This window comes from Patagioenas fasciata, chromosome 1 (assembly GCF_037038585.1).
Source record: "Patagioenas fasciata isolate bPatFas1 chromosome 1, bPatFas1.hap1, whole genome shotgun sequence".
Classification (NCBI taxonomy): Eukaryota; Metazoa; Chordata; class Aves; order Columbiformes; family Columbidae; genus Patagioenas; species Patagioenas fasciata.
Window position 1 is genome coordinate 163,937,940 of NC_092520.1, and position 14,500 is coordinate 163,952,439.

General features: G+C 37.5%; 1 protein-coding gene across 3 annotated transcripts in view; it reads left to right on the forward strand.

The window, feature by feature from the left end:
• Positions 1–14,500, forward strand: part of ACSS3 (acyl-CoA synthetase short chain family member 3) — an 82,869-nt gene that overhangs the window by 64,295 nt on the left and 4,074 nt on the right. For all 3 annotated transcript variants that reach the window (XM_065861119.2, XM_065861128.2, XM_065861111.2), the window contains 3 exons: positions 2,131–2,194; positions 12,560–12,641; positions 13,706–13,828. In XM_065861119.2, coding sequence (XP_065717191.1) covers positions 2,131–2,194; positions 12,560–12,641; positions 13,706–13,828 — 269 coding nt within the window. The remainder of the gene's footprint in view (positions 1–2,130; positions 2,195–12,559; positions 12,642–13,705; positions 13,829–14,500) is intronic.

Here is a 14,500-nt window from a genome sequence, read left to right on the forward strand (position 1 = left end):
AGATTCATGAAAAAACTTTACACCTTTCAGTCTTTGGTTTGAGGCCAATTGTGGCCTGTAATGCAGCCATTCATAAAATAGTGGATCTTGAAATTGTTCTGTACTGGCCACTCTCTTGCTGTCACCCAGTTCTGTTTTGATGTTGTTTTGCTGCTGTTGCTACATTAATTAAAATTGTTGTATTTATGCTGTGCTATAAATAGAAAGTTAAAACCTACTTTTTTTTTTTTAATATAGCCAAATTCTTCCCTGTCACAGTGTTGCTAAAATAAACTTATTTCTTTGCTGATTTTTAGAATATAAAGAATAAAAGCAGTACTTAGACATGTCATTGAAGTGCAGTGGCATAAACTGCATTTAAAAGTGAATCAAGATATCATATTAATTTCTAGCTCTGTTGCCTTAAGTCAGACATTATATTGAGCTTTCCCTTTGATCTACTTGAACCCTTTCCAGATAATTTCATTCCATTTTTTCAAACTGAAGCCAGTCCCACATTTTGAAGAATTAAGTCAGTTCTTCAGTAATTCAGGAGTGAGCAGTTTAATATCTTCCTTCCCTAAATTTTTGTACATTGAAGTACACTGTTTGCAAAGAGGAGAATAAATGCTGGAATTGCTACCTTGATAAAATCATTATAATAAACTGATTAGATTTTACTTTACTATAATGAAAATATGGAAGAAAAAGGAAAAAAAAAACATTAAAAGCTACATGTAAGTGGGTCTTTTTCATTGTGCGTTCTAAGCCTAAATTCTCCAAATCTAACGATAATACGTTCTCACACCTTCTAAAAATATGTAAGAAAAAATATGTTTGAAGATTATAAATGGATTTATTTATGCCGTTCTTGCTGTTTTTCAGAAGTGCCTTCTATGTGCCTATTCGTTGTTTTGATTTCCTATTCCAGTTACTCCTTCCAAGTCACTGATTTGTAAAACTGTCATTGTGTACTTGCTTGTGTCTATGTGCTGAGCCATGGCTCTCAGCAGGTTCTTCCATTACTTAAAAATTACCATTCTCTGAAGGAGTGGCTTCAGCCAGAAATAGTAAATTACAGATGTTGGCATTCTTTGGATAGGGAGGATGTGATATTACATGTAAGAGACTTAGCAGGGTTTTAGTCAGAAGTCTGTCATCCTCTTTTCCCCATTTCCTCTGGAACTTTTTAATACAGAATGTAAGATTATTTGTAGTAATTTAGATCCAGCTGAACATTGCTTTCTTGGCTTGGGCAGGCTTCAAAAAGCACGTGTTTAAATCCATGTCAGCCTGTCAAAACCTTCCTTCCCTGTTTTTTCGTGGTTATGTCATTTCACTTTCTTTAATTCCATTTATCACAGGCCAAGTTGATACCTGCCATTCATTCCTTATGCCCACACCTTCAGATAGAATGGGTGGTTGTAGCAAATTTCCCAGATGACAGCACAGGAGAGGCTGTTCCAGGCTTTGTTCCTCAGAAAGCCCAGCACCAGGGTATGGTGCTTTCCCTGAAGGTGATGGGCCATTGTCACCCAGGGAAAAGGTTTCTGTTGGGACGTCTGGATTCTTCGCTGTACTCTAGAATTACCCCGCTGTGCGGCTTTGGGTAGTTCACGAGTTACTTTAACTCTTTGTGCTAGATTAGAATAAGCCTTGTCAGCTGGGGAGGATCTTCTCGTTCTCCTGAGAGCCTTTGCAAACCAAACACACTGTTTACTGCTAATAGTATTTCTCTCATTAACTCGGTTAGCCTCCAGTAATCTTAGTTGTTATTTCTTGCTCATATTACCTGCACACTTTTTCTTGTATTTGTCATGTATCTGAAGGGCCCTTTGCTATTTGGAAGTTTACGTTTTCCAGTTTAAAGGTGTCTTTTAATTTTCAGTTCTATATTTTTGCCTTTTGGGTCGTTGTGCTATTTCTGCTCCCAAAGAAGAAGAATTATTTAAGACTTTTTGTACTTAAGGCTGAATGTTAATAAAGTCAAGAGATTATCCAGTTTGGAACTCCCAAATTACTTAATTCCTTTTGTTGCTTGGTGTATTTCCATTCTGAAGTGTGACATAAGTTGATATTCATGAAGACAATGTCTTCCATCTAAAAATACACTACTTAACAGTTCTCTTCCTATATTACATTTTTTTACAGTGATGATTCTGGATGAAAATAAGGAACCAGTGAAGGCAAATACTTTGGGAAATATTGTGGTAAAGTAAGCAAACTAAATATCTTACAGTTATGAGAAGGTTCCTACATGTGTTGTCTTTTGACTAAAGTTTTTTTATATAGGAATAATTGAAGTAACGAGGGTTGAAAGCATGGCTGTCTCTGATACTGATGCCAAACTGCCAGACATGTTTATGTCCATTAATGCTGAAAAATTGCAAATGAAATTCTGTGAGTGTGGATTGCTGTTTGTTTTTTTTTTTTTCTTAGACTACAGCAAGGTTTACCATTTTCTTAATTATAAGCCTGTTGGCACAGGATGAAGCCTTCCTGTTGTGATATATGTGCAAGATCCTGAATCATTCTCTTCACTACTTTGTATTTTGGTTTAGTGAAACAGTACAGCAGTACAGATTTACATGCTTTGATTTACTGGTGTGATGCAACCTCCTCTTTCACTATCTCCTAATCTGAAGCAATGCACATTCCTAGAGGGAGAATGTGTGTTTTCTGATCTCTGTAAAAACAGCAAGATGTCTCTGCATGTGCTTTGCTTGAAACAAACTGTTCAGCTGTGGTAGTACTTAGACAAAATACATACAGAAAAGACTCCAGAAAAAAAGTCAGAAAGACAGAAAGAAAGACAGAAAGAAACCCTGCTGTTAATCATATAGGTGATTTTAGTACCATTTACCAGACTCCTATCAGATGAGTTCCATAAGCTATAATATTCTTTCTGAAAGTACACCTTTCTTAGCACCTTTTCTGAGATAGAGGCCTCTTTTTAGATAACACTGTGAACATCAATTACATTTTTCTTATCTTACCTTCTGGCAGAACCTTTCCTTCTGTAAAGCTCGATAGCTCCCCACCGCCCACATCAGCTCTGTACACTGGACGTTCCACAGGCTTTTAGGCAAATGGCATTTTTCGAAGACAGATACCTACATTGTGATTAGTGTGTTAGCTATAACCACCTCTGTTTTCAGTCACATAAAGTACTTCAGTTCTGAACACTTCCTATCTGCCCATAAATACAAGTCCCAGAAGAAATGAACTCTAGAGATGAGAAAGAATTTTTTACAATTAAGATGGTAAAACAGAGAGGTGGTAGATGCCCCATCCCAGAAGACGTTCAAGGCCAGGCTGGACGGGGCTCTGAACAACCTGATCTAGTTGAAGATGTCCCTGCCCATTGCAGGGCGGTTGGACTAAAGGGCCTTTGAAGGTCCCTTCTAACCGAAACTATGTATGATTATATGATCCACTTTTGTGGTAAATTTAGGAGAGTTGTGGTGACTCGGAGTCTTCACTGCATGCTTAGATGAATGGAAGAAAATATAAAGATTAGCATTAACTTTCAGTGAATTGAAATTCTATCAAAAGTCGAAGTGTTTGAACAGATGTACCAACTTTGATGAGTTGTTAAAGAGAGAAGTTAGTTGAGGTTTGAGACAGTGGCCATGTGAGCTGGAGATGAGACACGCGAGAGCTGCAGGCACTGGAGCGAGCTGCAGATGTCCAGCCCTGAAACTGTGAACTGGCTGCCTGGGAGTCAGGGCTGCCAAGGTGCGAAGGTTTTCTGCTCAGCTGTACTACTGATCTCATGTAACCAGACCGCCGTGGAGAATAAGATAGTTTCACATTAAGTTATTGTACCATGTGACACAGACATTTGTTTTCAGGATTAAGTCTATTCCCTGACTTATTTTCAGCATCTCAGGCTAAGCCACCAAGACACACTGGCTCACGCGATCTCCCCTGAATCAACGGACTCATAGTTAGTCGAAGTTTTCCTGTGGCACATGTGAGATTGTGCATTCATTCCATTGCCAAATATGAATAATTAAAATTGCTTCAGCCTTTAGCAGACTGCTTTCCGGTATCAGTGATCCACGTCAGAGTGGAGGGCTGTCTTCCAAAGCTCTCACCTCCGTAGTGCCTGATGCCATAATAAAATGTAGGCTTGTAATCAACAGAGACAGAGAAAGGTGTTTTGTAAGAAAATTGATCCTAGCGGTCTTAGACATTCAGCTAGAATGGAATATATCACCTTCCAGATGTGCTCATCTCTTTCCAGTGACTGCAGGAGTGCCACAGATATTACAGCCTGGGGCATGTGCTCAGCGTTTTCTTGCAAAAGTGAAGTGAAATTAACTCCATCCCTAGCAACTCTGCCAAACAAGCTGAATTAGATCTACTAAGGGGTAATCTTGACAGATGTGTGCATGCATTTCTGAGTCATTACTATCTTTAAGTGCCTCTCAGGAGTGGATATTGCCATATTAGAAGATCCTGCTTGGGTTGTCAAACTCTTAAAGCCAGAATTTTTCTTTCCTACTGTGGCCTCACATTTAGGCATTAATCTTAAGGCATTACCAAAGTGTTTATGTATTGATTGGTTGTTGTTGTTGTTTGTTTTGTTTTATCTTGCCCAGCATGACTTTTGTTGCAGTCAAAGAAATTGATAGGGAGAAAAGGGGGAATTTTTTGTTGGTTGGTTGTGGTTTTTTGTTTGTTTTGTTTTTTTTTGTGTTGGTTGGTTGGTTTTCTTGCATTAGATCATTCAAGAAAGAGTAGTGGGACAGGGACGCTATTATTTTATCATGTCCATATTTATTGTAATATCCACTCTGATATAGAGAGGAGAGTATTGGGGAAGAAATTACATGGTGTCATTAAAATAGTCACTATGAAAGTGATTCTGAGAGAGGTTAAATATCACCCCTCTTTCTCTTCCAATCTATTTTCTGACTTAATATTTTGAAATAATAGGATCTCTTAAAATTCATTCTGCAGCTTAACAAACACCCCATAAAAAACCCTAAAACCACAAAAACTCAAACAGAAAAATGAAAATAAGGCAAAGGTATTGATGAGCTTTAGGAGGCCCGTTATGTTTTGGTTTTGTTTTTTTTTTTTGTTTTTTTTTTAACACTTCTAACATTTGAATCTGTGGAGAGAAATTAACAGAAATTAGTTTTAGGATATATGGTTCACAGTGCCTTAACATTTTGTTCCAGGTTTCATTCTGGTAAATGACAATTTGCTGCAGTGTTTAGTCATTTTTTAGTCATAAAAATCTATGTTTGTTAGGTTAAGGCATCACATTTTCTATCTTCTTTCAGCTAAGCAGCTACTTAGCTATAAAACTTTTCATTTTTTATTAGGGCTGGTTTTCAGTAAAGACCCCTCAAAAATAGTGGGGATGATCCTTGTCACAAGCAGGGTTTGTTTCTCGTCCCAGGGACATGTCCCCATGCTGCTACAAGAAAATGTGGGAGTCAGGGTAGTTTTGACTATTACTCTTGTCATACACTCAGCAGCAAAATATGGTGTAGCTACCGTTTTAGAAAAAAGCACGTATTTGTTTTATCTGCAGTGCATGTGAGTTGAGAAATAGCCTTCAGTTCTTTCTTGGAGAGGAGAGTGGCCACACACTGCCTACAATACCGGCTGTGCAGAAGTGATTTGCTGCTGCTTTTGGTTATTTCTATCCCAGTCTAACTCCTGGTAAAGATTTTTGGGAGCTGCTTGAGGTCTGCAGTGCTAATAAGTATAGTATTTAAAATATCATTGCAATAGGGTAGTTACTCCATCTTTCTGCCCCAAGTACACTCTTTTCTTTACTCATCTGCCAACTGACACCTGGTGTGTTGGTGTGTTTTTTTTTTTTTTTTGTCTATGCCCTTTGGAAAGATTTTTGCTCACAAGAACTCTCATCCAGGCTAATTTATCTGGACAATGCAATAATCTTTTTGATTTCACAAGTCTTTCAGGATAAAGTAATCAAATACAGTGTCACAATGTTGATGATGAAGGGAAAATAAAGATGACTGCAGCCTATGGGGGTGGTCTTGTATGAATTGTTTCTGAATTTACTTTTTTTTTGAGCTAGAATCTTTGAACATGAAAGATAATTAACCAAGGACTTATTCTGAAGTGAAAGTGATAGCAGCAGTGACCTCCATTTCCATTAGCAAGACCAGTCTGATTTGGTGACACACTTCTGCTTGCATTGTGCTGACCTGCCTGTAATTAATACACGATTGAAAATATGTGTATGTGTGTGTATGTAATCATGATTAGCCATCAGAATTTTCAGATCTGTCCGTTCTCATAAGGAGCATTGGCAAAGAGAAATCCCATTTAAATTCCAGTGCAGTGGGAAACTCAGTTTTGTATTTAGACACTCTAAGAAATGTCTCTCTCATATGTGATGGTTGACAATGTCTGAAGGGGATTAAGCTGTATCTCCATTGCTTGAGTTGTTTTTATTTTTTGTCATTTTAATGATGTGCTTTACCATCTTACAAGTGGTGTTGATTTTTAAAATAGAGGAAAATAAATAAAAAAATGACATAAGCTAGCAGAAGATTAAAGTCAGCCTAATAGAGGGCCAGTTGCAGACCCATCTGAGTGGTTGCCCTCAAGAAGATTGCTGGAGGGAGAAGACTGTTGCTTGTAGAACAGTGTAAAGAAAGTGTGTGATCCTGCATAGACCACTTGCAATATGTTATTGTCAGTAAAGGTCATATACCTAGGAACACTGAAAATTTGCTAGACTTAGAAGATGAAGGACAGTACTCTAAAAAGCAGCACTTTCAAAGGAGCTTTTGATGTTGCAGTGGATAAACCTCTGAAAACGCAAGATCTTTGAATGAAATGTAGCTGCTAGTGTAACTAAGCAGGCAATATGATCCCTTTTTATTCAGTAGGGAAACTGGAATGGAGCTATTTTTATTATCTGTGGATATGATGGTAGTAAAACGGTTAATGCATTATGGTCAGTTCTTATGTCCATATTTCAAAAGGCTATTGAGAAACTGGCTGGGTTTGGAAGAAAATATGAATGAGAGTGACTTGAGTGCTGGAAAACTTGCCTTGAAGAAACTTACAGTTATCTTGTGGTATATAGTTTATCCAAGATCAGTTAAGTGATGACTTTATCAAGGTCAGGAAATACCCACAGGACAAAGACATCTCTGAGAGGCTGCTGTTTAATTCAGCATGAAGAGATTGGAAGCTGAAGCTGGATATACTCAAATGAGAAGTAAAACACATAATTTTAGCAGTGAATATTAAAACCATTGGAACAAATTCTTGAGAATATGATGGTTTTCCTTGACACCTCTAGGTCAAATCTGAATATCTATCTTAAAGACACAGTGTCGTTTAACCAAAAGTCGCAGGCTTGAGACAAGATTTAGTAGATTATGTCCTTTAAACGGTGTTATAAGGGAAGTCAGATTAGATGATCATGATGAATCTGTGCAAAAGATTTCTGTCTCTGCCAGCCTCCCACATGTTTTTTGTCAGCTTTGTCTTTTCCCTTTACAAATAAAAGAATGAGTAGGGCTTTTGATGCGGGAGCAGTTTGGCCAAAGGTGGGTTTTCTAACAGATTCCTGGCTATGTACATGTGAGTAGCATTTGAACTTTCTTTACTTTTAACCTTTTCCAAGCACTTTTGCTAGTTTTTGATGCTTTCTCTCTTCCTCACTAAACTATAGATTTATTTTTCTGCAAAATCCACACTGAAGGCAACTACCTGTGGGACCTCTTTCAGCTAATTGAATGAATATTTGGTGCAGACAGGTGGCTGTTTGAGATGCTCTCTCTTCTCTTGTGCCTTCTCCCCCGTTTTTCCATTACTGTTGTTCCTTGTGTCTGAAAAAGCTTCTAGATTCCAGATGACTTTTGAACTTGCAATCAAAAATTTTAAGAGCGATGTTTATGTGCAGCACTACATAAATGCTGGGTAATAATATAGCTGCCAGTCGAGATGATTGAGCTCCATTCACAAACCTGAACTCATTTAACAATGGTTTGTACTTGCTTTGACTGGCTGTAATGAACAGCTTGTGAGTACCATTGTCTGCCATAAAATAAAGGGGTGTCTTTTCTGAAACTCAGCAAGGTAGCATGAAAGTTTTTCACTTTCATTCGTACTTTCCAAAATCTGCTTTTCTCTGTAAATTATCTTTTGAGTGCTGTGTATATAATTGCTTTGTTCTGTCAACAAGGAATCTTACATCATTGTGATGAGTGGCGTCCTGAAAGGACGTGACACACAGACTCAGATTTTCTTGAGCTAAGCTAAAGGTGGGCTGTTCTGTGTAAGGTCAGCCACCAATGTATGAAAAAATAAATGAACTGTAAAAGAATGCTTAAAAAAAGATAATAGTTGGTGTTTAAAATTCTCCAGCAGACAACAGTTACTGTGAAAGCAGTTCAGAGTTTTACTGCAAGCTAGATGAGCTGCCAAGCTCATGTAATCTGTTTTAGATTCTCCACTTTATACTGAAATTTCCTTCTTATCTTTGTAAAATGTAGCCAGAGCGGATCTTTGTAAAATTGAACCTGTATAATGGATATGATTAATTTACAGAGTTTACCTGGTTTTCCTGATGCTGTTCTAAATGTATCCAACCTTGAAATGAGAAACGGGCCTGGATCTGTATTCCTGCAATTGTCACCTTAATTTATTTGGAGTAAATGGAGAATAGCATCATTGGTACTGCTGTTGCTCCACTGGTGAAAAATTGGCATGACTGAGATCACAGTTCACACTTATACATGTTTTTTGAAGTTTGAAATCCAAAGGTAAACTTTTCTCAATTTCAGGTGCATTGATTCAGCTCAGTGTAGGTTTTTGACTTAAACCTTGCCTGGGTTTGAATCTGCGCCTATTCTTTGCTAGTTAAATGGAATGACTTGGGTGTAGTTAGCCTGATCCAGTGTAGCTGGTAACACATTTGTATTTCAGAAAAAACTGGCAAACTTGTCTTAAATTTGTATCTGTTGAAGCTCCTGACTGTCCAGAAGGAAGAAGCAATGATGAGATGGAGGACGCTGCCAGAGTTAGGACCATATAAAAAACCCAAGCAAGAATAGCATAAGGGAGGGCTTATGTTTAAACTGATAGCAGATGCAAAGGCTCAACACCGGCTGGTTTGCGGCTTGGTGTGCAGGATGGGAGAGAAACTAGAGAAATAAAGCAAATACCTCCCAAAAGGAAACCAAGCAAAGCAACCTTTTTATAAATTGTGGAAATGGTGATGAAGGAGTCTACCTCCTTCTGTCTTGGTCTTCTGTGCTCCTGTTGCTTGTGAAAGGAAAGCAGGATCATGTCTGGGTCAGTCATACTCACTTATGTATAGCCGGCATTTTTTGGTAATATATCAACTTGATAAAAATAACCCCAAAAGGCCTTGAGTATCAACTCAATGTTTGGACAAAGAGACAGCAGGTTTTAAACACAGAACTTTTATAGGTGTGTGTGTTATGTTTCCTAGGGAAACATAAACCCAGACCCAAACCCAACATCTAAAGATGTTCCATTTTTATGGAGGGGCTGAGGAAAGGAAGAGATGTTGGCTTTCAGGTTGCTGTTATTTTCTATCTGATTTTCTCTCTTCTGGCTCCTTTCACATGATTATTATCTAATTCTGCTCCCTTTGGAATTCATGGCAGCATTCCCCCTGACAACAGTGGGATGGAGGTGTTTTTGGCTCTGGGCATTTTAATCCTAATGTCCTGGCAAAATTCCAATACATGTAATTATGTTCTGGGAAGTTGAATTCTACCTTTATTAATTTTATTAATTATTTGTGTTTGCCTAGCACCTAGAAATTCTAGTCAGTCATGATGTTAAGAACTTTACTGTCGTGGAAGAATTGTATGTGCCTGTTACTCTGGAATTATTTTGCCTGAAAGATGGACACATGGAAGACAGCATTCAGTTTTTTACTTCATAGATGGAATGGAGTCCTAACTGCAAGTAATCTTTTACAGAAAGTCATCTAACTGCAAGTAATCTTTTACAGAAAGTCATGGAGGCACATTTTCAGATTGCGCTATAGAGATACCTGCGGTAGCCAGTAGTTCAGGCATATGGATTCCATAGACTCATGAAATATGCTCTTTGGATGCACTTATCATTGCAATTTGCTTTTAAAAACAAAAGCCACAAACAAACCAACCAAACAACCAAAACCCAAAATGGTGGGAGGATTATATTTTTGGTGATGTGTTGCATACTGATGTGTTTAGATTTCTAAACAATTACAGTTAAAGAAAGAAAAATGTTTTTTTTTTTTCTTCTGATTTCAGCAGTAAAATTGATTCTTTTGTGTAGTGACTGTGAAGTACTTAATAGAGCTGTGGAGAAATTATTAAGGACTTTGTCAATATGAGTTTTTCTTTCCTATCACAAGAATGTTTCAGACTGCAAAATTTTCAATGACTGAGGCAGTTACAAACTTCTGTGCTGTTATCAACCAGGCAACAACCATAGTAACTGCCATTCTTTAGCGGTTTTTCTTGAATCTAAACAAGAGATTTTTCTTTTAAACTCCTGCATACACAAACACTAGGATCAATATATTGTTTTTCTGATTTATTTCTTTCAAGGCAAATACTCTATACGTCATGTTTGTGTATCACAGGGATGCTTACTAAGCTTGGAAGGCTTAAAATAGGCCAATGAATTCCCTCCAGATGGGCAGAGGCCAAGCTGCCCTCCTGGAACCTGGTGACTGCCCGGGCAGTGTCTTGGCATTTCTGGCTTTACCTTGACTGTATTTTCAGAGAATGTGGAGGTGTTGAACCCGAACAATCAGAGAAAGTAGTGTTATAATATTTATAGTAGTGTATTCTATTATGCTAATAGAGCTGAATTAAGATGAAGAAGACCTGGAATGTGAAAAATCATCTATTTGAATAATTACTAGATGATATAGACTTTTCAATGCAGCTTGTACTATTTATAATTAAGGTTATATATATATAGATAGAGAGAGAGAGAGAGAGAGAGAGAGAGAGTATTATTCTTTTTGTAAATGTAAGCGTAGAACCGTAAAATAGTTTGGGTTAGAAGGGACCTTTAAAGCTTATCTAGTCCAACCCCCCTGCAATGAGCAGGGACATCTTCAACTAGATCAGGTTGCTCAGAGCCCTGTTCAGCCTAGACTTGAGTTTTTCTAGGGATGGGGCAACTACCACCTCTCTGGGCAGTATGTTCCAGTGTTTTACCACCCTCATTGTAAAAAAAATCTCCCTCATGTCTGGCCTGAATCTCCTCTCCTTTAGTTTAAAGCCATTACCCCTTGTCTTATCACAACAGGCCCTGCTAAAATGTCTGTCCCCGTATTGCTTACAGGCCCCTTTTAAGTACTGAAAGGCCACAGTAAGGTCTCCCCAGAACCTTCTGTTCTCCAGGGTGAATAAATGTCACTGAGTTGGTTGCACCATTTTCTTGTGACCTGAACATCACAGGGAGACTTGTAACTCTATCAGTGTTGCTACGCTACAGAGGGGTGTTTCACTGCTGGAGATGTTGCCTTTTGGTGTCATACGGGCACTAGCAAAGTAGGAAACAAAATACCCTTGGCTAAAAATCTGCTTGTTAGGAATGCAGACATGCAGTAGCAAAATCTGTATGAAGCATTTATGATTTTATCTGTATAAACATCCTTGCTTGCGTGTTTTCTCGTTGTTACTACATTTGAGCTTCATAAACCTTGTGTTGAGGTGCCTGAATATGTGTCTTGGGCAGTTCAAGTATGCTGTGTTTAACCCTATCAGAGCTTTGAGGGAGAAAACAACTGCTTCTCTGTTAGCTGAGACTTCTGTAGCTTGTTTTCTTTTGGCAGATAGGCATGTGGAGTGTCCCATATTTTGTCATGCACATATCTTTGGTTGAAGAATGGGTGTATAGTATGCATTGAAAACTCAGCTAATAAAGCCATTCAAAACTTAGCAGCTTCACTTCTTAAAAAAATAAAAAGAAGTCCAGTTATTTCAGAAAGTTCTGAGTGACTCATCAATACACTTTCAAAGAATTCCTCCAATAATTCCAATAATAGCATGCACTGCTAAAATAATAAAAAAAAATATTCAGATTCTCATGAGTGAAGTAATTTGAATTATCTTTCTACGGAAACTGAAGGTCTGTGTGGCTGATAATTCAGTTCATGTCTTTGCATTGTGAGTGTGTATGTGTGTTAGAGAAAGAGACACCTATAATAATGAAATTGTCTGTATCATAGCATATACCCACACATTTCTGACAGATACTTAATCCTTGAAAAGGATTGAAAGATGGACACTGATAACATGTTCATAATACAGCATGTGGTATTTACTAGACCAAACACTATTTTACTGAATGTGAGAGATGTTTATGTTATATAAAACGGGTCTAGATACAGTTCAGCGCTATATGCATGTGATCACAACAAATATATGTGTTCTTTTTGATGTGTTATTAGCGTATTATTAAACAGAAGTGTTTTCTGATTGTGTAGCATATGATTATTTATCTGAATATAAAGTATGAATGGAGAGCATGAGTTGTATGTGTTATATCTGTGTTTCTAACTACTTCCCTCTGCTCTTCTTAATTTAAGGTTGCCTTTGCCTCCTGGAGCATTCTCAGGCCTTTGGGAAAATCAGGAAACATTCCAGAAGTTGTATTTCCAAAAATTCCCAGTAAGAATTACAAGATGAATTATATAAACTTTTGGTAATCCTGCAGAACTTAGTAACAGTAGATTGAAACTAGATAACATTAAAAATTATCGTATCTTATTTTAGTGGAAGATCTTTGATATATGTGTTACAGAATTAAAAACATTTCAAGGTAAAAGTTTCTTCAGATATACTTTAAAAGTTTGGGCACACAGTGGTGTATTTTTGGCTTTGTTGGTTTTCATCGGTTGGTTGGTTGTTTTTTTGTTTGTGTTGGTTTTGGTTTTGTTTGTTTTTTGTTTTTTGTTTTTTTTTTTTTAGCATCTGAATCAGAAGTAAACCTCAAGCTTCCAGACCTAAAAGTCAGCATTTGATCTAATAAAAGATAAAAGCATTTCAACCTTAGACTAGCATAGCTTCAATTACACTACTGCTGTTGACATGCAGTCATTTTAACTGTTATCAGTCCAATATATGCACTTGACCGCTGTGCATGTAGATACATTAGAGGCTTTTTACTGAATTGTTTCCTGGTCAGATGAATTATACAAAGATTGGCTTCCTCCTTGGCTTATAGAAATATATAGACTGGTCCTATGTGCATGTCCAAAATGGAAGACCTTGTTCAAAAAAGGTAAATGAGCAAAATAATGAGGCGAATTATTTTCTATGTGCTCTTCCATCATGCTGCTGCTGATGTCTGTTTGCATCCAGCAAGCAGGAATATCTTTGGGGGCAATGTGATGACTCTCATTGTATTGTAACAATTCCATTTTCCTTGTGTAGATTCAGGCAACATCCTTCTCCAGGCTGTCAGGGGTCAAAGAAAGCAGAGTAGGAAAATATCCAGGTTTATGTATTTTCTTCTGTTCTGTCTTAACAAAGACTACAAAACCTTTTCTGTAAAGGGAGCTGCATGGTATATAATGACAGAAGAACAGTGAAAAATGTTTGTGAATTAAATCTGTCGGGCACTAAAAAAGTATTTCATTTGAAACAATCACTTTCATTTATTAGTTTCATGGGACATGGACGGCTGTTCCTAGTACTGATTCTGAGTTCACTTTTGGTTGTGTGGTATCTAGGGATATTATGATACTATGGATGCAGGTTATATGGATGAAGATGGCTATTTGTATGTCCTGTCTCGAGCTGATGATGTGATCAATGTTGCTGGACACAGAATTTCTGCAGGTGCCATTGAAGAGGTGGGTATTGCCTGACGGTAAAATAGAAGGCAAAAGTTGAAAATCTCACAAAATCTCTCATTTTCTATCTGCTTTTTATTGATTACATTTGCATTAGTACTTTTATCAAAAACATTAATTGCTTCAGGTCCTTCCTATTAAGGTGCTTTCGAAGACCATAATAAACTTAGTCCAACAATAAGCTGTTTGTACCATGGGATTGATAGAACAGGCATGATTTGATGTTTGAAGGTGGAGTTAAGGGGCACCATGGTAGCATGGAACGCATTCCTGTAAGCTCTGATAACATATTTATTTGGGAATACATGAAGATGATGTAGGATCAGTGTGCGACGTACCTTCACCAGCTACTCTAGTTTGTCAGGAGTAGAAACTTTTATTCCTAAAGTACAGTTTTTAGTTCACATAGGCTCACATTCAGTGCTTTTTCTTGATTTGAAGAGTTTCTTTCACAGTTTCCTGAGAGCTGTTTTGTCTCTTATTGTATGAGTGCTAAATGAACAATGAAAATTTCTGTTAAAAAAAACCCCCGCTGTTAAATTGAAAGTCATTAATGTAAAACCCAGGCAACTCAAAAAGTTGAAAATAGTGCAGTTCATAATAGTATCTGAATTTCATATCATTGTTCACTCACCTCTCTGGAACCGCTGTGATTGATTGCCAGTTACAAAT